Raw genomic sequence first — 24,601 nt, 5'->3', positions numbered from 1 at the left:
ACCCGCCTCGGCCTCCCAAAGTGCTGGGATTACAGGCATAAGCCCCTGTGCCCGGCCCTTCCTAATTTATTTTCTTCTCATTATCTCTGCAATCAAAAGTTTTATTTCTGTTGACATCCAAATTCAATTACATATTTGGAGGAAAGGAGCTGGGTGTGGTGGTGCACACCTGTAGTCCCAGCCACATGAGAGGTTGAAGTGAGAGCATTGCTTAAGTCCTGGAATTAGAGTCTGGCCTGGGCAACATAGGGAAACCCCATCTCTACAAAAACATTAATAAAAAGGGAAAAGAGCCGGGCGCGGTGGCTCACGCCTGTAATCCCAGCACTTTGGGAGGCCGAGGCCGGTGGATCACGAGGTCAGGAGATCAAGACCATCCTGGCTAACACGGTGAAACCCCGTCTCTACTAAAAATACAAAAAACTAGCCAGGCGTGGTGGTGCGTGCCTGTAGTCCCAGCTACTTGGGAGGCTGAGGCAGGAGAATGGCGTGAACCCAGGAGGCAGAGCTTGCAGTGAGCCGAGATGGTGCCACTGCACTCCAACCTGGGCAACAAAGTGAGACTCTCTCAAAAAAAAAAAAAAAAGAAAGGAAAGTTGTTAATAATTGATTTAAATCAGGTTTCATTACTTGGGAGCTAATAAAACTACCTGGTAGAGAGGTTTTGACCACCTTCCTTTTAACTTTCACAGTGTTTATTGGTACCTTCTCCAGCAAAAATGGAGCAGAGAGACAAAGGAAAATATTTTCTTTTCTTTTGCTACTTTTTGTTGATGCTAGAAAACTTTTGAGGAAAACAGTTAAAGCTGATTGTTAAAATCAGTTTTATATAGCTGTGATTTTTGGCACTTTGTTGTAAGATGGAGTAGTAATTTTATGTTGTATTTTCCTCTCTTTCCCCTCTCCCGTGAACTCCTTATAGGGAAAAAAATTTTGATGAATTTTCTAAGCACCTTAAGGGCCTTGTTAATCTGTATAACCTTCCAGGGGACAAGTAAGTATTTTTAATATTTTTGCTTTTGTTTGGAAAAATCAGTATAAATCTATAAGCCACCTTATGCCTAGAAATTTGCCAACTCTTCTACTATTTGTCACTCCTAGTTTCTACTTACACTGTAATCTGTAGCTCAGCTTCCAACGTTAGGCCTCTCAAAGATATCTTCAATAGGCAGTGCCTGCATTAATTGATCATAATGCTGGAAGACAGAATATTATCTTTGAGATGTCCAACATTCCAATTTCCAGGCTGAAAGGAATTAGTTGTTGTGGAACTGGCTTTAATTCTACTTTTAACCTACCTGGGATTCTATTAACCTATTTGGGTTTTAAAAACAGAGATGAAAATAAGCTTTGAAGTGCTAAAAATAGGCTTTAATAGTAGTGAAGCCAGTCAAAGTGGCCCATGCCTCTAATCCCAGCACATTGGGAGGCCAAGACAGCAAGATTTCTTGAGCTCAGAGATCAATACCAGCCTTGGCAACATAGTGAGACCCTGTCTCTAGCAGAAAGACAACAACAGCAGCTTAGATGGGTGGTGGTGAGTGCCTGTAGTCCCAGCTACTTGGGAGGCTAAGGTGGGACGATCACTTCAAATTAGTAGTTTGAGGGTGCAGTGAGCAGTGATTGTGCCACTGTGCTCCAGCCCAGTCGACAGTGAGATGCTGTCTCAAAAAAAAATTATGTAGTGACAAAAATAATTTTATTTTAAAAATTAATGTTTTAGGCTGGGCACAGTGGCTTACACCTTTAATCCTGGCACTTTGGGAGGCTGAGGTGGGTGGACCACCTGAGGTCAGGTCAAGAATTAATGTTTTAATTTTTTTTTTTTTTAATACGGAGTGTCGTTCTGTCACCCAGGCTGGAGTGCAGTGGCACAACCTCAGCTCACTGCAGCCTCCGCCTCCTGGGTTCAAGCAGTTCTCCTGCCTCCTCCTTCTGAGTAGCTGGGATTACAGGTATGCACCACTACACCCGGCTAATTTTTTTTTTTTTTTTGAGACGGAATCTTGCTTTGTCGCCCAGGCTGCAGTGCAGTGGTGCTATCTCGGCTCACTGCAACTGCAGCCTCCTGGGTTCAAGTGATTCTCCTGTCTCAGCCTCCTGAGTAGCTGGGATTAAAGGTGCCGGCCACCGCACCTGGCTAAGTTTTGCATTTTTAGTAGAGGCGGGTTGTTTCACCATCTTGGCCAGGCTGGTCTCGCACTCCTGACACCTTGATCCACCCGCCGTGGCCTCCCAGAGTGCTGGGATTACAGGTATGAGTCACTGCACCCGGCCACCTGGCTAATTTTTGTAGTTTTAGTAGAGAAGGGGTTTTACCATGTTGGTCAGGCTGGTCTCAAACTCCTGACCTCATGTGATCCACCTGCCTCGGCCTCCCAAAGTGCTGGGATTACAGGCATGAGCCACCGCACTTGGGCAGTTTTTTTTTTGTTTTTTGAGTTTTTTTTTTTTTTTTTGAGATGGAGTCTTGCTCTGCCACCAGGCTGGAGTGCAATGGCACAATCTTGGCTCACTGCAACCTCCGCCTCCCGGGTTCAAGCAATTCTGCCTCAGCCTCCCAAGTAGCTGGGACTATAGATGCATGCTGCCACGCCTGGCTAATTTTTTTTTTTTTTTTTTTTTTTTTTATAAGAGACGGGGTTTCACCGTGTTGCCCAGGCTGGTCTCAAACTCCTGAGCTCAGGCAATCTGCCCACCTCAGCTTCCCACATTGCTAGGATTATAGGCGTGAGCCACGCCCTATTAGCCACACTCGGCTACTTTTTGTATTTTTAGTAGAGACGGAGTTTTGCCATGTTGGCTAGGCTGGTCTCAAACTCCTGACCTTGGGTGATCTGCCCGCCTCAGCCTCCCAAAGTGCTGGGATTACAGGCGTGAGCCACTTCGCCCGGTCATAATTTTCAACTGTTAACTCATGTTCTTCTCATCTACTCTCCAGCAAACTGAAGACTAAAATGTACTTGGCTCTCCAATCCTTAGAACAAGATCTTTCTAAAATGGCAATTATGTACTGGTAAGACTTGTAAAACCTTAATTCTACACGATCCCTTGAGTTTTTCTCCAAGGAGATTAGGGTCCTATTTTATACATCTCTATTAAGCTTGTATGATATATGTCCTTTCTCTTCTGAAATGATGATTGTATTTGAACTTCTGAGTATCAGTATCATTAAGTTGTTGGTTACCATAGGTTTTGTCTCAAGACTCATCAGACTCCATGGAGTCCCATCTGAGAAATAATAGTCTAAGTGTAATTTTTGTTCACCATACTACATACTGGTGTGTACTTGGAAATAATCCCTTTACTTTGGAGGTTAAATACACTTGCTATATGCTCAATTACAAGACAGAACCATTATGATAGTATTATAAGACTTTGGGCTGGGCGTGGTGGCTCACGCCTGTAATCCCAGCACTTTGGGAGGCCGAGGCGGGCGGATTACCTGAGGTCACGAGTTCGAGACCAGCTTGTCCAACATGGTGAAACCCCGTCTCTACTAAAAATACAAAAAATTAGCCGGGCGTGGTGGCGGGCGCCTGTAATCCCAGCTACTCGGGAGGCTGAGGCAGGAGAATCACTTGAACCTGGGAAGTGGAGGTTGCAGTGAGCTCAGATTGTGCCACTGCACTCCAACCTGGGCAACAAGAGCGAAACTCCGTCTCAAAAAAAAAAAAAAAGACTTTGGAGAGGTGAACTCCATATCACAGTGTGTACCAAGACCATCAGGCATTAAATATAAGCAAACATAGATCACTTGTCTTACAGGAAAGCAACTAATGCTGGTCCCTTGGATAAGATTCTTCATGGAAGTGTTGGCTATCTCACACCAAGGAGTGGGGGTATGTGATCCTATTTTGCTTGTTTAGAAACATGTGTAATTTAAGTTGAGGGTCATTACTTTTCATTTCACCTTTAGTTTGTTTGTTTGTTTATTTTATTTTTTTGAGACAGAGTCTCACTTTGTCGCCCAGGCTGGAATGCAGTGCCATGATCTCAGCTTACTGCTCCCTCCACCTCCTAGGCTCAAGTGAATCTCATGCCTCAGCCTCCTGAGTAGCTGGGATTACAGGTGTGCACCGCAATAGCCAGCTAATTTATTCTATTGTTGGTAGAGACAGGGTTTCACTGTCTTGGCCAGGCTGGTTCTGAACTCCTCACCTCAACTGATCGACCTACCTTGGTCTCCCAAAGTGCTGGGATTACAGGCATGAGCCACTGCATCTAGCCCATTTATTTATTAATTTTTATTCTTATGTATCTGTTTATTTTTCTTTTCTTTTTTTTTTTTTTTGAGGTGGAGTCTTGCTCTGTCGCCCAGGCTGGAGTGCAGTGACCGGATCTCGGCTCACTGCAAGCTCCGCCTCCGGGGTTTACGCCATTCTCCTGCCTCAGCCTCCCAAGTAGCTGGGACTACAGGTGCCTGCCACCTCGCCTGGCTAGTTTTTTTTTTTTTGTATTTTTTTAGTAGGGACGGGGTTTCACCGTGTTAGCCAGAATGGTCTTGATCTCCTGACCTTGTGATCTGCCCGTCTCGGCCTCCCAAAGTGCTGGGATTACAGGCTTGAGCCACCGCGTCTGGCCTGTTTATTTTTCTTGAGACAGGCTCTCACCAGGCTGGAGTGCAGTGGCTGAATTTTGGCTCACTGCAACCTCTGCCTCCCGGGTTCAAGCGATTCTTGTGCCTCAGCCTCTCGAGTAGCTGGGATTACAGGCATGTGCCACCACACTCAACTGATTTTTGTATTTTTAGTAGAGATGGGGTTTCACCATGTTGGCCAGGCTGGTCTCAAATTCCTGACCTCAAATGATCCTCCCTCATCGGCTGCCCAAAGTGCTGGGATTACAAACAGGTATTAGCCACTGCACTAGTCCTATTTATTTATTTCTGAGACAGGGTCTTGCTCTGTTGCCCAGGCTGGAGTGCAGTCGTGCAATCATGACTCACTCCAGCCTCAACCTCCTGGGCCCAAACAATCCTCCCAACTCAGTTTCCTGAGTAGCTGGGACTACAGGTGCAGGATACCATGCCTGGCTAATTTTTTTTTTTTTTTTTTTTTTGAGACGGAGTCTCGCTGTGTCTCCCAGGCTGGAGTGCAGTGGCGTGATCTCGGCTCACTGTAAGCTCCGCCTCCCGGGTTCACGCCATTCTCCCGCCTCAGCCTCCCAAGTAACTGAGACTACAGGCGCCCGCCACCACGCCCGGCTAGTTTTTTTTTTTTGTATTTTTAGTAGAGACGGGGTTTCACCATGTTAGCCAGGATAGTCTCGATCTCCTGACCTCGTGATCCACCCGCCTCGGCCTCCCAAAGTGCTGGGATTACAGGCTTGAGCCACCGCGCCCGGCCTAATTTTTATTGTTTTATGGAAACATGGTGTTACTAAGTTGTCTAGGCTGGTCTTGAACTGGGATCAAGTGATCTTCCTGCCACTGCATTGCAAAGGGTTGGGATTATAGGCGCCTGGCCTCATGTTGGGTTTATAAACATGTAAAGCAGAGGGAGAAAGTTAAGATATTTGTGTATTTCATGATGATTTCTTTCTTTTTTTTTTTTTTTTTTTTTTTTTTTTGAGGCAGAGTCTCACTCTGTCTCCTAGGCTGGAGTACAGTGGTGCGATCTTGGCTCATTGCAACCTCTGCATCCCGGGTTCCAGAAATTCTCCTGCCTCAGCCTCCCATGTAGCTGGGATTACAGGCACGTGCCACTATGCCTGGCTAATTTTTGTATTTGTACCAGAGACGGGGTTTCACTGTGTTGGCCAGGCTGGTCTCGAACTCCGGACCCTAGGTGAGCTGCCTGCCTTGGCCTCCCAAAGTGATGGGATTATAGGCATGAGCCACTGCGCCTGACCTTTTCGTGATGATTTCTAAGCTGTCAGTACCTATCCTTCCCATTTTTGTTGGTTTGTTTTGTTTTTGAGACAGAGCCTTTCTCTGTTCCTCTGTCTGAAGTACAATGGCAGGAACATAGCTCACTTCAGCCCTTAACTCTTGGGCTTAAGTGATCTTCCCACCTTAGCCCCGAGTAGCTGGGACTTCAGTCAAGTGCCACCATGCCACTTTAACAATTTTTTTTAGAGATGGGGGTCTCACTATGTTGCCTAGGCTAGAGTGCAGTGGTGCAGTCATAACTCACTCTAGACTTGAACTCCTGGCTTCAAGTGATCCTCTGGCCTCAGCCTCCCAAAGTGTTGGGATTATAAGTGTGAGCCAGTTCACCTGGCCTTTTTTTTTTTTTTTAAATCAATTGTGTGAAATAAATTGTTAGTCCCAGAATCCATACTTAATCTTCTGTCATATGTCTTTTTTTTTTTTTTTTGAGATGGAGTCTTGCTCTGTCGCCCAGGCTGGAGTGCAGTAGCTTGATCTTAGCTCACTCCAACCTCTACCTCCGGGGTTCAAGCAATTCTTCTGTTGCAGCCTCCCAAGTAGCTGGTACTACAGGCGTGTGCCACCATGCCTGGCTAGTTTTTTGTGTTTTTAGTAGATATGCGGTTTCACCATGCTGGCCGGGCTGGTCTTGATCTCCTGACCTTGTGATCTGCCCACCTCGGCCTCCCAAAGTGCTGGCATTACAGGCGTGTGCCACTCCACCCGGGCGCCTGTCATAGTTCTTTGTTTTTTATTTGTATTTTTTCAGACAGGGTCTTGCTTTGCCTTCCAGGCTGGAGTGCAGTGGCACGATCATGGCTCATTGTATCCTTGACCTCCCACCTTATCTTCCTGAGTAGCTAGGACTACAGGCACTCACCAGCAGGCCAGGCTAATTATTATTATTATTATTGTTATTTTTGAGATGGAGTGTCACTCTGTTGCCAAGGCTGGAGTGCAGTGGCGCGATCTCAGCTCACTGTAACCTCCGCCTCCTGGGTTCAAGCGATTCTCCTGCCTCAGCCTCTCATGTAGCTGGGACTACAGGCGCATGCCACCATGCCCAGCTAATTTTTTGTATTTTTAGTCAAGACGGGGTTTCACCATGTTAGTCAGGATGGTCTTGATGTCCTGACCTTGTAATCAACCTGCCTTAGCCTCCCAAAGTTGTGGGATTACAGGCATGAGCTACCGCGCCTGGCCAATGTTTTGTATTTTTAGTAGAGACAGGGTTTCATCATGTTGGCCACGCTGGTCTTGAACTTCTTACCTCAGGTGATTCACCTGCCTCACCTCCCAAAGTGCTAGGATTACAGGCATTAGCCATTGTGCCCAGCCTATTATTATTACTTTTAGAGATGGAGTCTCACTGTGTTGCCCATGCTGGTCTCAAACTCCTGGACTCAAGTGATCCTCTTGCCGCAGCCTCCCAAAGTGCCAGGATTACAGGTGTGAGCCACCATGGCTGCCATATTTCATAAGCTGTTTTGGAGCTTGACTCTTCATATATGTTAAACTACTTTCTTGAATATAGGTTTATATAATAAATGTTTATGTTTTTCTGTGTTTGTAATTTACCTGATAAAGATACAGTTATGAGTTTTCTTTTTCATAGGTCATTTAATGAACCTCAAGTACTATGTCTCTCCTTCTGACCTGCTGGATGACAAGACTGCATCTCCCATCATTTTGCATGAGAATAATGGTAAGACTTTAATTTTAAAGGAATTAAAGATTTTGTTCGGTGCCCAGGTTGCCTTTAATTTCTGGTTTGCTATTCTCTAATGAGTTTGCTGACCATACCATTTGCACCTTATACACACAACACCTCACACACATGTGTATACATCGGTTCACAAGTACATACACACATAGGTATATACACAATACAAATATACACACATACATAGTAGAAGCTTAGTAAGTACTTTTGGGCTGGGCACAGTGGCTCACGCCTGTAATCCCAGCACTTTGGGAGGCTGAGGTGGGCAGATCACGAGGTCAGGAGTTCGAGACCAATCTGACCAACATGGTGAAACCGTGTCTCTACTAAAAATACAAAAATTGCTTGGGCATGGTGGCGCGTGCCTGTAATCCCAACTACTCAGGAGGGTAAGGCAGGAGAATCACTTGAACCCGGGAGGCGGAGGTTGCGGTGAGCCAAGATCGTGCCACTGCACTCCAGTCTGGGTGACAGAGTGAGCCTCCATCTCAAAAAAAGAAAGTATTTTGAATAAATAAGTAAATGAGTGAGTCATAAGAAGAGATATCAACCATCTGACCTGAGATAATTAGCTTACTTAGTGTTTTAAAAGTAAAGAAGGATAGGCATGGTGGTTTATGCCTGTAGTTCTAGCTACTTGGGAGGTTTGGGCAGGAGGATTGCTTGAGCCCAGGAGTTTGAGACTGTAGCATACCATGATCGTGCCTGTAAACAGTCATGGTACTCCAGTCTGGGCAATGTAGTGAGTTACTGATCAAAAAAAAAAAAGTGAAGTTAGTTTTCTAAATTAAAGAACTATAGTAATGGACATTATTTTCTGTTTGCCCTTAATACAAGAAAAGATAAAGAGAAATAGACTGCCGGGCATGGTGGCTCACGCCTGTAATCCCACCACTTTGGGAGGCTGAGGTGGGCGAATCACCTGAGGTTAGGAGTTTGAGACCAGCCTAACCAACATGGAGAAACCCTGTCTCTACTAAAAATACAAAATTAGCCAGGTGTGGTGGTGCATGCCTGTAATCCCAGCTACTCAGGAAGCTGAGGCAGGAGTATTGCTTGAACCCGGAAGGCGGAGGTTGCAATGAGCCAAGATTGCACCATTGCACTCCAGCCTGGGCAACAAGAGCAAAACTCCATCTCAAACAGAAAAAAAAAGTGAAATGGACTAATACCTCCTTAGGTCCCTTTGTAGCTTCCCTCATTGACTCCATCCCTTTATTGTTCGTTTGTTTGTTTATTTCTTTATTTAAGATGGAGTCTCACTCTGTCACCCAGGCTGGAGTGCAGTGGTGTGATCTCAGCTCACTGCAACCTACATCTCCTGTGTTGAAGCGATTCTCCTGCCTCAGCCTCCCAAGTAGCTGGGACTACAGGCGTGCACCACCATACCCAGCTAATTCTTGTATTTTTAGTAGAGATGGGGTTTTACTATGTTGACCAAGCTGGTCTTGAACTCCTTACCTGAAGTGATCCACCTGTCTTGGCCTCCCAAAGTGCTAGGATTACAGGCGTGAGCCTCGGTGTCAGGCTCCTTTATTGTTATTATAATTTGGCATGGGGGACAGGGTAGGTCTCACTGTGTTGCCCAGGCTGGAGTACAGTGATTTGATCACAGCTCACTGCAGCCCCTGAAGCCCTGGGCTCAAGCCATCCTCCTGCGTTGGCCTCCCAGAGTGCTAGGATTACAGGTGTGAGCCAGTGCACCAGCCTGTCCTTTTATTATGATCTTACTTAAATGCATTCTGAGGAAAAAATAAGTAAATATTGATACTGAGCCCTTCAAAAATGATGTTTTTGGACTGCATTGTTTTTGTGTTTTATTTACTGACAAAAATAATTATTGGTTGGTTAGAAAGGTAACTTCCAGGATTTCTATTTTTTTTTTTTTTTCCAGACAGAGTCTCACTCTGTCGCCCAGGCTGGAGTGTAGTGGCGTGATTTCGGCTCACTGCAAACTCCGCCCCCTGGGTTCACGTGATTCTCCTGCCTCAGCCTCTTGAGTAGCTGGGATTACAGGCGCCTGTCACTGCACCTGGCTAATTTTTGTGTTTTTAGTAGAGATGCGGTTTCACCATATTCTGCAGGCTGGTCTTGAACCCCTGACCTTGTGATCCATCTGCCTTAGCCTCCCAAAGTGCTGGGATTACAGGCGTGAGCAACCACGCCTGGCCTGATTTCTAAGTTTTATAGGAACTACAGGCCGTCTCAAAAAAAAAGGCCGGGTGCGGTGACTCATGCCTGTAATCCCAGCACTTTGGGAGGCCGAGGTGGGTGAATCACGAGGTCAGGAGATCGAGACCATCCTGGCTAATATGGTGAAACCCCATCTCTACTAAAAATGCAAAAAATTAGCTGGGCATGGTGACAGGCGCCTGTAGTTCCAGCTACTCGGGTGACTGAGGCAGGAGAATGGTGTGAACCCGGGAGGTGGAGCTTGCAGTGAGCCGAGATTGCGCCGCTGCACTCCAGCCTGGGCAATAGAGCGAGACTCTGCCTCAAAAAAATAAAATAAAATAAATAAGGGAATAACAGCATCTGATAAATTATGGCTGACAAATATTGCAAAAATTAACCTTTTAAAACATACTGTGATCCCTGTCATTTGTATTACTTTGAGGAATACCCTTTTTCTTTCCTATCCCCAGTTTCTCGATCTTTGGGCATGAATGCATCAGTGACAATTGAAGGAACATCTGCTATGTACAAACTCCCAATTGCACCATTAATTATGGGGTCGCATCCAGTTGACAATAAATGGTAAGTTAAATATAATTTTAGACTAGCAAAGTCAATTTTTCTCAAAGTGCAGCATGGAACAAGTTTTAACCTGGCTCTTACCCTACTTGAATTTCTAGAGGTTGGCCTTTTGTTTTATCCATTCATTGATTTCTCTTTTGTTCGATATCTGAGTGTTCCTCTCCAAAGTCTGCTCATAGAACACATTCTCTGCACTGAGAGGGAAAGAAGAGAACTGTGCTAATTCCTCTGGTTTAATGAGTGCCCCCTTTTATCTTATGTTCATTTGAAGTTACATTGGAGTAGTAACTGGAGAACACGCCTCAGGATAAATGTTTAATAAAATACTACAGCATTAACCAATAGCATGTTTGGGAATTTGGGGAAGTTTCACAGAGTGAGCTTTTGAGAGTTTGTACTCATGTGTCTGTGTGATACATACATGTTTAAGAATAGGTGTTTGTGGCCAGGAGTGGTGGCTCATGCCTGTAATCCCAGCACTTTGGGAGGCGAGGCAGGTGGATCACCTGAGGTCAGGAGTTTGAGACCAGCCTGGCCAACATGGTGAAACCCCGTCTCTACTAACAATACAAAAATTAGCTGGGCGTGGTGGTGGGCACCTGTAATCCCAGCTACTCTCAAGGCTGAGATAGCAGAATCCCTTGAACCCGGGAGGCAGAGGTTGCAGTGAGCCAAGATTGCGCCATTGTACTCTAGCCTGGGCATTAAGAAGGAAACTCCGTCTCAAAAAAAAAAAAGGGGGGTTTGGGTTTTTCATTTTCATACGAAGTCAAAATCCAACCCTTCCACCCTCTTTTTTTTGAAGGACTCCTTCCTTCTCCTCAATCACCAGTGCCAACAGTGTTGATCTTCCTGCCTGTTTCTTCTTGAAATTTCCCCAGCCAATCCCAGTATCTAGACCATTTGTTCAGAAACTGCAGAGCTGCACAGGTGAGTTTTGAGCATCAGGATCTAGTATTTGTTATAAGTGTGAAAAAGAAACTTCAAAGTCAGGTTATTGTGATGTCTTTCAGTCTTACATGCCTCATTGAAGTATTAACTGGTATAGATGTTATAGTGCTTTGTACTAGTAAATGCTTAGTAAGTAGTCTTTTGGGTGAATGAATGTAGAAATCATGAAGGGGAAACCAAGCTGTCGGTGTTTTCATCTTAACATGATCATTATATTGATTCTTGTTTTTCCAGGAATTCCATTGTTTGAAACTCAACCAACTTACGCACCCCTCTATGAACTGATCACTCAGTTTGAACTATCAAAGGACCCTGACCCCATACCTTTGAATCACAACATGAGATTTTATGCTGTAAGTAAAGCCTTAGGGAGCTAGAATGTTATAGGTTATATTTGGACCCAAGATCATAATCTTCCTTTATAGCATTATTGAGGTCAGATAAGTTTCTTCAAGACTGCTGGATCATGTCCTATGTCCTTAGTAAGGCAGGAAATTACAGAAATCTCAGAAATGGGCTGGGCGCAGTGGCTCACGCCTGTAATCCCAGCACTTTGGGAGGCCGAGGCAGGTGGATCACGAGGTCAGGAGTTTGAGACCAGCCTGGCCAATGTTGTGAAACCCCGTCTCTAAAACGACAAAATATTAGCCGTGTGTGGTGGCGGGTGCCTGTAATCCCAGCTACTCGGGAGGCTGAGGCAGAAGAATGGCATGAACCCGGGAGGCAGAGGTTGTAGTAAGACAAGATTGTGCCATTGTGCTACAGCCTGGGTGACAGCAAGACTCCATCTCAAAAATAAAAAAGAAATCTCAGAAATGTACTGAAGTAAAAGGGCATGAGCTTCCATTAGGAAACAACAATGTACATTTCTTTGTTGAAATTTTGGGTGATTAGCCAGGCGCAGTGGCTCACACCTGTAATCCCGGGAATTTGGGAGGCCGAGGCGGGTGGATCACTAGAGATCAGGAGTTTGAGACCAGCCTGGACAACATGGTGAAACCTCATCTGTACTAAAAATACAAAAATTAGCCAGGTGTGGTGGTGCATGTCTCTAATCCCAGCTACTTGGGAGGCTGAGGCAGGAGAATCGCTTGAACCCGGGAGGCAGAGGTTGCAGTGAGCCGAGACTGCGCCACTGCACTCCAGCCTGGGCAACAAGAGTGAAACTCCATCTCAAAAAAAAGAAAAAGAGGCTGGGCGTGGTGTTTCACACGTCTAATCCCAGCACTTTGGGAGGCCGAGGCGGGTGGATCACGAGGTCAAGAGATCGAGATCATCCTGGCCAACAGGGTGAAACCCCGTCTGTACTAAAAAAAATGCAAAAATTAGCTTGGCGTGGTTGCATGCGCCTGTAGTCCCAGCTACTCAGGAGGCTGAGGCAGGAGAATCGCTTGAACCCGGGAGGCAGAATTTGCAGTGAGCCAAGATCACGCCACTGGGCTTCAGCCTGGCAACAGAGCGAGACTCTGTCTCAAAAAAATAAAAAAAAAAGAATAAGAAAATTTGGGTAATAGACTCTTTTTTTCTTTTTCTTTTCTTTTTTTTTTTTTTTGAGATGGAGTCTTGCTCTGTCACCCAGGCTGAAGTGCAGTGGCGTGATCTCAGCTCGCTGCAACCTCTGCCTCCTGAGTTCAAGTGATTCTCCTGCCTCAGCCTCCTGAGTAGCTGGGACTATATGTGTGCTCCACCACGCCCAGCTAATTTTTATATTTTTAGTAGAGATGGGGTTTCACTGTGTTGGCCAGGTTGGTCTTTATCTCTTGACCTTGTGATCCACCCTCCTCAGCCTCCCAAAGTGCTAGGATTACAGGCGCAAGCGACCGCGCCTGTCCTTTTTTTTTTTGTGCCCAAGCTGGAGTGCAGTGGTGCAATCTCGGCTCACTGCAGCCTCTGCCTCTCAGATTCAAGTGATTCTCCTGCCTCAGCTTCCGGCAAAATCCTGTCTCTACAGAAAAAAAAAAAAACAAAAAAACAAAAATTAGGCAGATGTGGTTGCTCACTCCTGTAGTCTCAGCTACTCGGGAGGCTGAGGGGCTTCATCCTGGGAGGTGGAGATTGCAACGAGCCAAGGTTGCACCATTGTACTCCATCCTGGGTAATGGGAGTGAAATCCTGTCTCAAAAATAATAATAATAATGGAATGTTCCAAAACCTCATCTGGACTTGAATTTATTTGAATCTTTGACAATAGACTAAAGTAGTAGTTACCAAATTCTGGCTGCATTATTATTATGTAGGTGTTTTATTAAGAATAGAGATTTTGTGGCCGGGCGTGGTGGCTTACACCTGTAATCCCAGCACTGTGGGAGGCCTAGGTGGGTCGATCACGAGGACAGGAGGACAGGAGATGGAGACAATCCTGGCTAACACGGTGCAACACCATCCCTATTAAAAATAAAAAAAATTAGCTGGGCGTGGTAGCGGGTGCCTATAGTCCCAGCCACTCGGGAGGCTGAGGCAGGAGAATGGCGTGAACCCAAGAGGCGGAGCTTGCAGTGAGCCGAGATTGTGCCACTGCACTCCAGCCTAGGTGACAGAGGGAGACTCTGTCTCAAAAAAAAAAAAAAGAGATTTTGCATTTATGGTTTAGGAACCTCTTTAATACACATTTCTGAGGGTAGTTTTTATGTTAGCTAGGTTAGGAAACCGCTAGCATAGTGCATTTACTAAAAAGACATCTTTTCAGCCTAATGAGTAATTCATTGGCATTTATAATATCAGCTGATGAAAACATTCACTGTGGAGACTTTCTGCACTTTTTTGAGTAGGTTTTTTCAGGGTACTTTGTGGTTGGAATACAATAGGTAACTAAATAGCACTCGTTAACTGTTCTTTTTGCCCAGGCTCTTCCTGGTCAGCAGCACTGCTATTTCCTCAACAAGGATGCTCCTCTTCCAGATGGCCGAAGTCTACAGGGAACCCTTGTTAGCAAAATCACCTTTCAGCACCCTGGCCGAGTTCCTCTTATCCTAAATCTGATCAGACACCAAGTGGCCTATAACACCCTCATTGGAAGCTGTGTCAAAAGAACGATTCTGAAAGAAGGTACTGCCTTTCCTTTGATATGCTTACAGGAAGATGGAAACTTACTTTTCTAGTGGTTTTTTAATTGGTGGCCCATCAGAATCACCTGTGGAACTTAAAGTGGTTTTTTTTTTAATTTTTATTTTTTATTTTGGCATAAAATTCAAGCAAATTAGCTGCACGTTGTGGTTCACAACTGTAGTCCCAGCTACTTGGGAGGCTGAGGCAGGAGAATTGCTTGAACCCGGGAGACTGAGGTTGCAGGGAGCTTCGATCATGCCATTGCACTCTATCCTGGGTGACAGAGTGAGACTCTGTCTCAAAAAAAAAAAAAAAAAAAAAAAAAAAAGAAACCTGTGGAGCTTTTTTTTTTTTTTGAGACGGAGTCTAGCTCTGTTGCCCAGGCTGGAGTGCAGTGGCCGGATCTCAGCTCACTGCAAGCCCCGCCTCCCGGGTTCACGCCATTCTCCTGCCTTAGCCTCCCGAGTAGCTGGGAGTACAGGCGCCCGCCACCTCGCCCGGCTAATTTTTTTTGTATTTTAGTAGAGACCGGGTTTCACCGTGTTAGCCAGGATGGTCTCGATCTCCTGAACTCGTGATCCGCCCGTCTCGGCCTCCCAAAGTGCTGGGATTACAGGCTTGAGCCACCGCGCCCGGCCTGTGGAGCTTTTAACACTACAGATTATGGCCAGGTGTGGTGGCTCACACTCTGTAATCCCAGCACTTTGGGAGGCCATGGTGGGCAAATCAGTTGAGCCCATGATTTGAAATCAGTTTGAGGAACACGGCAAAACCCCGTCGCTAGTAAAACGTAGCCAGTTGTGTGCGCCTGTGGTCCCAGCTACTCGGGATCCTGAGGCAGGATTGTCGCTTGAGCCTGGGAGGCAGAGGTTGCAGTGAGCTCAGATTGCACCACTGCACTCCAGTCTGGGTAAAACAGTAAGACCCTGTATCAAAAACGAAACACCAGGCCGGGTGCAGTGGTTTGTGCCTATAATCCCAGCACATTGGGAGGCTGAGGTGGGCAGGTCATGAGGGCAAGAGATCAAGACCATCCTGGCCAACATAGTGAAACCCCGTCTCTACTAAAAATACAAAAATTAGCTGGGTGTGGTGGTGCACACCTGTAGTCCCAGCTACTTGGGAGTCTGAGGCAGGAGAATCACTTGAACCCAGGAGGCGGAGATTGCAGTGAGCCGAGACTGCATTACTGCACTTGAGCCTGGGTGACAGAGTGAGACTCCTTCTCAAAAAAAAAAAAAAAAAAAAAAAAAAATCACAGATGCTTTGTTTCCACATGCAGATGAACTGATAATCTCAGTGGGAAGAGTTAGGAATCTAAACTCCACAAATCATTTTGATGGAACCAGTCTGTAGATTAGCATTTGGAGACCACTGCTTTTTGCAATGTTCTTAACTCTTTTTCTGAACATAGTAATATAACTGGATATTTTAGGGCCTGTACCTTATAGCAGATATACATGAGGTGGAACTTGGAATGGTGTAGTGAGAGAGGCTTTTTTGAGATAGGGTCTCACTCTCTTGCCGAGGCTGAACCGCCGTGGCATGACCACAGCTTACTGATGCCTCTACCTCCTTGGCTCAAGCGATCCTCCTGCCTTAGCCTCCCGAGTAGGTGGGGCTATAGGCATGTACCACCAAGCCTGACTAATTTTTTTCTGTAGAGACTGTGTCTCTCTCTGTTACCCACGTTTGTCTCTAACTCCTAGGCTCAAGCGATCCTCTCGACTTGGCCTCCCAAGGTGCTGGGATAATAGGTGTAAGCCACTGTGCTTGGCCAGTTTTAGGTTAAATTTTAGGTTGTTAGGAGAGTGCTTCCCAGGTTTAGTCCTGAGTATATTTTCTCTCCCCATTGTTTGGAGAACTTAATCTTACAGCTTTAAGGTTTAGCCCTTTTTTCTTTCAGGATTCTGGAATGCTGATTGATGATTTTCTTTTTTTCTTTTATTATTTTTTTTTGAGGTGGAGTCTCACTCTGTTGCCCGGGCTAGAGTACAGTGGCGCGATCTTGGCCCACTGCAACCTCCGCCTCCTGGGTTAAAGCGATTCTGCTGCCTCAGCCTCTGGCTACTTTATTTTTTTTCTTTTTTTTTTTTTGAGACGGAGTCTCGCTGTGTCGCCCAGGCTGGAGTGCAGTGGCCGGATCTCAGCTCACTGCAAGCTCTGCCTCCCGGGTTTTTACGCCATTCTCCTGCCTCAGCCTCCCGAGTAGCCGGGACGACAGGCGCCCGCCACCTCGCCCGGCTAGTTTTTTGTATTTTTTAGTAGAGACGGGGTTTCACCGTGTTAGCCAGGATGGTCTCGAACTCCTGACCTCGTGATCCGCCCGTCTCGGCCTCCCAAAGTGCTGGGATTACAGGCTTGAGCCACCGCGCCCGGCCTACCTCTGGCTACTTTAAAAAACTTTTTTTTAGTAGAGACGGGGTTTCACCATCATGGCCAGGCTGATCTCGAACTCCTGACCTCGTGATCCACCCGCCTTGGCCTCTCAGAGTGCTGGGATTACAAGCATGAGCCACGGCACCTGGCCTAAATCCTGATGATTTTCAAACATGGCTGTTGGAAGCCTTGCTGTAAATTTTGGCTGTTCTAGCTAACCACAGTTAATTTTAAAAATCTTAAGTTAGAAGTGCTCTGTTGATAGACATGTGTCAGTGCCGATGGTAGACAATAAGAAACAGGGAAGGCAAATCAGATTTTTTTTTTTTTTTTTTTTGAGATGGGGTCTTGCTTGGTCACCCAGGCTGGAGTGCAGTTGTGTGATGTTGGCTCACTGCAACCTCTGCCTCCTGGGTTCAAGTAATTCTCCTGCTTCAGCCTCCCAGGTAGCTTGGATTACAAGTGTCCACCACCATGCCAGGCTAATCTTTGTAGTTTTAGTAGAGACGGGGTTTTGTTGTGTTGGCCAGGCTGGTCTTGAACTCCTGACCTCAGTGGTCTGCCTGCCTCAGCCTCCCAAAAGTGCTGTGATTACATGCATGAGCCACCATGCCTGGCCTTTTTTTTCTTGATACAGGGTCTTGCTCTGTTATCGAGACTGGAAAGCAGTGGTACAGTCATAGTTCACTTTGGCCTCAAACTCCTGGGCTCAAGTGATACTTTTCCCTCAGGCTCCTCAAGTAGCTGGACTATAGGCATGCACCACTACATCTAGTCAAATTTAAAAAAAAATTTTATTATACTTATTTCATTGTGCATATTTATACAGCAACATTTTTTTTTGTAGAAATGGGGTCTTTCCATGTTGTGTAGGATAGTCTTGAACTCCTGGTCTCAGGCGATCCTCCCACCTCAGCCTCCCAAAGTGTTGGGATTTACAGGCGTAAGCCACTGTGCTGGGCCAGGAGATACTTCTCGTGGAAATAAGAATTGCTTTAGAAATGAGAAATTTTTAGTAGTTGGAGTAATAACATGGAGTATATACATTCAAACTTGTAGCACTTTTGTTTCATGTGTTTAAATGCCGTAAGAAGTCTCCAGATAGCTTTAGGGCATTTAAAAATGAGTTTTTGGCCAGGCGCGGTGGCTCAAGCCTGTAATCCCAGCACTTTGGGAGGCCGAGACAGGCGGATCATGAGGTTAGGAGATCGAGACCATCCTGGCTAAACCCGGTGAAACCCTGTCTCTACTAAAAAATACAAAAAACTAGCTGGGTGTGGTGGCGGGCGCCTGTAGTCCCAGCTACTCAGGAGGCTGAGGCAGGAGAATGGAGTAAACCTGGGAGGCGGAGCTTGCAGTGAGTTGAGATCTGGCCACTGCACTCCAGCCTGGGCGACAGAGCGAGACTCCGCCTCAAAAAAAAAAAAAAAGAGTTTTCATAAGGTAGTTATGGAGCTAATCCTACAGAGAGGCATGCTTTTTACAAAGAAAGTATATGATCCTTGTGTCTAGGCTGCTAGCACATCTGGCATAAGAACATATGATGATGGCTAGATATATGTATATGTGGAATAAATACATTATTTTAGATTAGAGCTTCTATATCTCTGTTTGCCAAACTATGGGCTGCACATCTAACAGCTGCAAATACGTGATAGAAAGTAGAGTTTATAGCAGTGGTTCTGGATATCTGCTTATCAAGTAGAATGAGACACTCAGCCACTTTTATTTTCAGAATTCACTTTTACATTTTAGGGATTAAATTTCTTCATCTTGGAAAATTGAAAGTCTAGCTACTTTTGTTCTGGAGAAATTTATAACAAACTGGCAGGTTCCTGGATTCTGATTCCTTCTATCATCTGTGGATGACATAGTAGGTTTTGTATGTGAAAAAAGTGTGCGATTTAGTTTCCAAGGAAGGGAGAGAAAGAATTTCAGTCTGTACATTAAAGGAATGTTATTTGTGTGAAGTCTTTTTTTTTTTTTTTTTTTTTTTTTTTTTTGAGATAGAGTGTTGCTCTGTTGCCCAGGCTGGAGTTCAGTGACATGAACTCAGCTCACTGCAACCCTTGCCTCCCAGGTTCAAACGATTCTCCTGTCTCAGCCTTCTGAGTAGCTAGGATTACACGCCTGTGCCACCATACCCGGCTAATTTTTTATTTTTGAGACGGAGTCTTACTCTGTTGCTCAGGCTAGAGTGCAGTGGCACGATCTCAGCTCACTACAACCTCTGCCTCCCGAGTTCAAGCGATTCTTCTGCCTCAGCTTCCTAAGTAGCTGGGACTAGAGGCATGTGCCACCATGCCTGGCTCATTTTTGTATTTTTAGTAGAGACGGGGTTTCGCCATGTTGGCCAGGATGATGTCGTACTCCTGATCTCGTGATCCGCCCGCCATAGCCTCCGAAAGTGCTAAGATTACAGACATATGCCACTGCACCTGGCCTTTTTTTTTTCTTTTTGAGATGGAGTTTCACTCTTTGTTGACCAGGCTGGAGTGCAATGGCATGATTTCGGCTCATCGCAGCCTCTGCCTCCCAGGTTTAAGCGATTCTCCTGCCTCAGCCTTCTGAGTAGCTGGGATTACAGGCATGCGCCACCACGCCCGGCTAATTTTGTATTTTGTATTTTTAGTAGAGATGGGTTTTTTCCATGTTGGTCAGGCTCGTCTTGAACTCCGAACCTCAGGTGATCAGCCCACCTCACCCTCTCAAAGTTCTGGGATTACAGGCGTGAGCCACTGCATCGGGCCTTTTTTTTTTTTTTAAGTAGAGTTGGGGTTTCACCATGTTGGCCAGCCTGGTCTTGAACTCCTGACCTTAGGTGATCCATCCGCCTTGGCCTCCCAAAGCGCTGGGATTACAGGCATGAGCCACCATGCCCGGCCTGTGTGAAGTCTTATATTTGGTTGTTTTATGATCTTTCTCTTTGCCTTTTAGATTCTCCTGGGCTCCTCCAATTTGAAGTATGTCCTCTCTCAGAGTCTCGTTTCAGCGTATCTTTTCAGCACCCTGTGAATGACTCCCTGGTGTGTGGTGAGTTGTGTGGGTGGCTAACACCTCTCACAGAGCGGTTTGGTCCCTATGTCTTTTTTGGAAAGTCAGAAGCTAAATCTATCTCAAATAATTTCCTATGTATTTTGTCTTACAGTGGTAATGGATGTGCAGGACTCAACACATGTGAGCTGTAAACTCTACAAAGGGCTGTCAGATGCACTCATCTGCACAGATGACTTCATTGCCAAAGTTGTTCAAAGGTAGCCTTGGCCCTTTTTCATCTGAGTCTCATTTAGAGATGTATACAGAATGTTGTTGAGTAGGGTGCGGTGGCTCACGCCTGTAATCCCCACACTTTGGGAGGCCGAGGCGGATAGATCACGAGGTCAGAAGATTCAGACCATCCTGGCTAACTTGGTGAAATCCCATCTGTACTAAAAATATAAAAATTAGTCGGGCGTGATGGTGGGCACATGTAGTCCCAGCTACTCTGGAGGCTGACGCAGAAGAATAACTTGAACCTGGGAGGTGGAGGTTGCAGTGAGCAGAGAGCGAGCCACTGCACTGCACTGCAGCCTGACGACAGAGTGAGACTCCATTAAAAAAAAAAAAAAAAAAAAAAATGCTGGGCACGGTGGCTCACGCCTGTAATCCCAGCACTTTGGGAGGTGAAGGCGGGCGGATCACGAGGTCAGGAGATAGAGACCATCCTGGTTAACACAGTGAAACCCCATTTCTACTAAAAATACAAAAAATTAGCCTGGTGTGGGGGTGGGCACCTGTCGTCCCAGCTACTAGGGAAGCTGAGGCAGAATGGCATGATCCCAGGAGGCGGAGCTTGCAGGGAGCCGAGATTGCACGACTGCACTCCAGCCTGGGCGACAGAATGCGACTCCGTCTCAAAAAAAAAAAAAAGATAAAAGGAAAAAAAGTTGTTTTCAGTATTAACATGAATTTCAAATAAAGGAGCAATTTAGTTATTGCTTTCATGTCACCCTTCTCTGCTTTTGGATTCAAAGTAATCTGAGCTTTGTTTTTTTTTTTTTTTTTTTGAGATGGAGTCTCACTCTGACACCCAGGCTGGAATACAGTGGTGCAGTCTTGGCTCACTGCATCCTCTGCCTCCCGGGTTCAAGTGATTCTCCTGCCTCACCCTCCCGAGTAGCTAGGATTACAGACATGTGTACCACACCTGACTAATTTTTGTATTTTTAGTAGAGACGGCGTTTCTCCATGTTGGTCAGGCTGGTCTCGAACTCCTGACCTCAGGTGATCCGCCTGCCTCGGCCTCCCAAAGTGCCAGGATTACAAGCGTGAGCCACCGCACCTGCCAGCTTTTTTTTTTTTTTTTTAGATAATATTACTATGGCTGGGCGCGGTGGCTCACACCTGTAATCCCAGCACTTTGGGAGGCCGAGGCAGGCGGATCACGAGGTCAGGAGATAGCGACCATCCTGGCTAACACGGTGAAACCCCATCTCTACTAAAAATACAAAAAATTAGCTGGATGTGGTGGCGGGGGCCTGTAGTCCCACCTACTCGGGAGGCTGAGGCAGGAGAATGGCGTGAACCCAGGAGGCAGAGCTTGCAGTGAGCCTGGATTGCGCCACTGCACTCTAGCCTGGGCGACAGAGCGAGACTCCGTCTCAAAAAAAAAAAAATAGTAATAATAATAACAATAATATTACTATAAGAGTAATAGGAAGTAAAGTAGGTAACTTCAGGCCTGGAATTATGGTACTTTAAGGCAGGAGAGAGCCATAATAAAATACAGGTATTTTTCTTACCTATCGTTCTTCATAGATGTGACATTTTTAACTTTTTTGTTTTTTTTTTTAAATTTTGAGACAGAGTGTCACTCTATTACCCAGGCTGGAGTGCAGTGGCATGATGACGGCTCACTGAAGTGTCGACCTCCGAGGTTCAGGTGATCCCCTCACCTAGACCTCCTGAGTAGCTGGGACTGCAGGCATGAGCTACTGTGTCTGCCTGAGCAGATTTCACAGCTTAAATGTTAGGTTGGGTGTGGCGGCTCACGCCTGTAATCCAGCACTTTGGGAGGCCAAGGTGGGCAGATTACTTGAGGTCAGGACTTCCAGACCAGCCTGGCCAACATGTTGCAATGTCATCTCTATCAAAGTACAAAAATTAACCAGGCATGGTGGTATCTGTCTGTCATTCTAGCTACTTGGGAGGCTGAGGCAGGAGAATCACTTGAACCCGGGAGTCGGAGGTTGCAGTGAGCCGAGATCGCACCACTGTTCTTTAGCCTGGGTGATGGAGTGAGACTCTTTCTCAAAACAAACAAACAAACAGACAAACAAACAAACGGAGGTTGTGGTGAGCTGAGATCGCGCCACTGTTCTTTAGCCTGGGTGATGGAGTGAGATTCTGTCTCAAGACAAACAAACTAAATAAATAAATAAATAAAAATACAAAAATTAGCCAGGTGTGGTGGCAGGTGCTTATAATCCAAGCTACTCAGGAGGCTGAGGCAGGAGAATTGCTTGAACCTGGGAGGCAGAGGCTATAGTGAGCTGAGATTGTGCCACTCCACCCCAGCCTGGTAGACAGAGCAAGATGCCATCTCAAATAAAAAGCCAACTTAATTGTTGCATGAAAGATAGTTAAGCCAGTATGCATCCCAGAACCATTAATAAGTAATTTTGTGAGATTTTTCTACAGCTAGGTCTGGCAGCCTATTTTTGTAAATAAATTTTATTGGAACACTGCTGTTCATTTACATGTCTGTGGCAGATTTCTAGGTAATATTGCAGAGTAGGTGAACAGGAAACGTGACGTACAAAGCCTAACATTACTACATGACCTCATAAGAAAAATTTGTGGCCGGGTGTGGGGGCTCACCCCTGTAATTCCAGCACTTTGGGAGGCCAAGGTGGGTAAATCATGAGGTCAGGAGTTAAAAACCAGTCTGGCCAAGATGGTGAAACCCCATCTCTACTGAAAATACAAAAATTAGCTGGGCGTGGTGGCAGGCTCCTGTAATCCCAGCTACTTGGGAGGCTGAGGTAGAGAATTGCTTGAACCTGGGAGGCAGAAGTTGCTGTAAGCCAAGATCGTGCCACTGCACTCCATCCTGGGCAACAGAGCGAGACTCCATCTCAAAAAAAAACAGAAAGAAAAATTTGCTGGCTGGGTGTGGTGGCTCACGCCTATAATCCCAGCACTTTGGGAGGTGGGCGGATCACCTGAGGTCAAGAGTTCGAGATCAGCCTGACTGACATGGAGAAACCCTGTCTCTACTAAAAATACAGAATTAGCTGGGCATGATGGTCCATGGCTGTAATCCCAGCTACTCGAGAGGCTGAGGCAGGAGAATCACTTGAACCTAGGAGGCAGAGGTTGCCGTGAGCTGAGATCGTGCCATTGCACTCCAGCCTGGGCAACAAGAGCAAAACTCCGTCTCAAAAAAAAAAAAAGAAAAAAAATTTGCTGACATATGTTCTAGAGCAAAACATTTGCAAACTGAGGTTTATGAATATAAATTTATCTGGAAAATAAGTGCTTTGCTTTAAAATAAGATTTATAACAAATAGCACTTTTTATAACAGTGTAGGTTTGGGATCTAAGTCAGTAAGGTTTAGAAATTGATAGGTCAAGAGATTTTTCTTTTTTTTTTTTTTTTGAGACAGAGTCTCATACTGTCACCTGGGCTGGAGTGTAGTAGTGTGATCTCGGCTCACTGCAACCTCTGCTTCCTGGGTTCAAGCAATTCTCCTGCCTCAGCCTCTCAAGTAGTTGGGATTACAGGCACCCACCACCACGCCCAGCTAATTTTTTGTGTGTGTTTTTTTTTTTAATTAGAGATGGGGTTTCACTATGTTGGCCAGGCTGGTCTCAAACTCCCCACCTTGTGATCTGCCTGCTTCGGCCTCCCAAAGTGCTGGGATTACAGGCATGAGCCACTCTGACCAGCCAAGATTTTTCTAATGGTTCCTTAATTAAAATAAATTATGTATCCTTGTAATTGCCATATGAAGCCCCCAAGGAAGACATTTTCTTTGAGATGGAGTCTTGCCCTGTCACCCAGGCTGGAGTGCAATGGGACGATCTTGGCTCACTACGACCTCTGCCTCCTGGGTTTCAGTGATTCTCCTGTCTCCCTTTCCTGAGTAGCTGGGATTACAGCCGTACACCGCCACGGCTGGCTAATTTTTTTTTTTTTTTTTTTGACACGGAGTCTTGCTCTGTGCCCCAGGCTGGAGTGCAGTGGCGCGATCTCGGCTCACTGCAAGCTCCGCTCCCCCGGGTTCACGCCATTCTCCTGCCTCAGCCTCCCGAGTAGCTGGGACTACAGGCGCCCGCCACCTCGCCCGGCTAATTTTCTTGTATTTTTAGTAGAGACGGGGTTTCACCGTGTTAGCCAGGATGGTCTCGATCTCCTGACCTCATGATCCGCCCGTCTCGGCCTCCCAAAGTGCTGGGATTACAGGCTTGAGCCACCGCGCCCGGCCAATTTTTTGTATTTTTAGTAGAGACACGGTTTCACCATGTTGGCCAGGCTGGTCTCAAACTCCTGACTCCCAAGTGATCCACCCGCCTCGACCTCCCAAAGTGCTGGGATTACAGGAGTGAGCCATCACGCCTGACCTAAGGAGGCTTTTTTTTTTTTTTTTTTTTTTTTTTGAGAGACAGAGTCTTGCTCTGTCACCAAGCTGGAGTGCAGTGGCATGATCTTGGCTCAATGCAACCTCCGCCTCCCTAGTTCAAGCAATTCTCCTGCCTCAGCCTCCCAAGTAGCTGAGATTACAGGCCACGTGCCACCACACCCAGCTAATTTTTGTATTTTTAGTAGAGATGGGGTTTCATTGGCCGGGCGCGGTGGCTCAAGCCTGTAATCCCAGCACTATGGGAGGCCG

At 46.0% G+C, this 24,601-nt stretch overlaps 1 protein-coding gene across 2 annotated transcripts in view; it reads left to right on the top strand.

Annotated features, from left to right (window-relative positions):
- The window catches only part of MED1 (mediator complex subunit 1), a 52,029-nt gene that overhangs the window by 20,314 nt on the left and 7,114 nt on the right, over nt 1–24,601 (top strand). For both annotated transcript variants that reach the window (XM_050762531.1, XM_050762532.1), the window contains 10 exons: nt 923–994; nt 2,942–3,016; nt 3,769–3,842; nt 7,488–7,577; nt 10,241–10,352; nt 11,158–11,282; nt 11,538–11,656; nt 14,147–14,348; nt 19,665–19,760; nt 19,876–19,981. In XM_050762531.1, the coding sequence (XP_050618488.1) occupies nt 923–994; nt 2,942–3,016; nt 3,769–3,842; nt 7,488–7,577; nt 10,241–10,352; nt 11,158–11,282; nt 11,538–11,656; nt 14,147–14,348; nt 19,665–19,760; nt 19,876–19,981 (1,071 nt within the window). The remainder of the gene's footprint in view (nt 1–922; nt 995–2,941; nt 3,017–3,768; nt 3,843–7,487; nt 7,578–10,240; nt 10,353–11,157; nt 11,283–11,537; nt 11,657–14,146; nt 14,349–19,664; nt 19,761–19,875; nt 19,982–24,601) is intronic.

The sequence above is a fragment of the Macaca thibetana genome, chromosome 16 (assembly GCF_024542745.1).
Source record: "Macaca thibetana thibetana isolate TM-01 chromosome 16, ASM2454274v1, whole genome shotgun sequence".
Classification (NCBI taxonomy): Eukaryota; Metazoa; Chordata; class Mammalia; order Primates; family Cercopithecidae; genus Macaca; species Macaca thibetana.
Note: the sequence above shows the minus strand (reverse complement) of the source record. Positions and strands in the feature narration are given on the sequence as shown.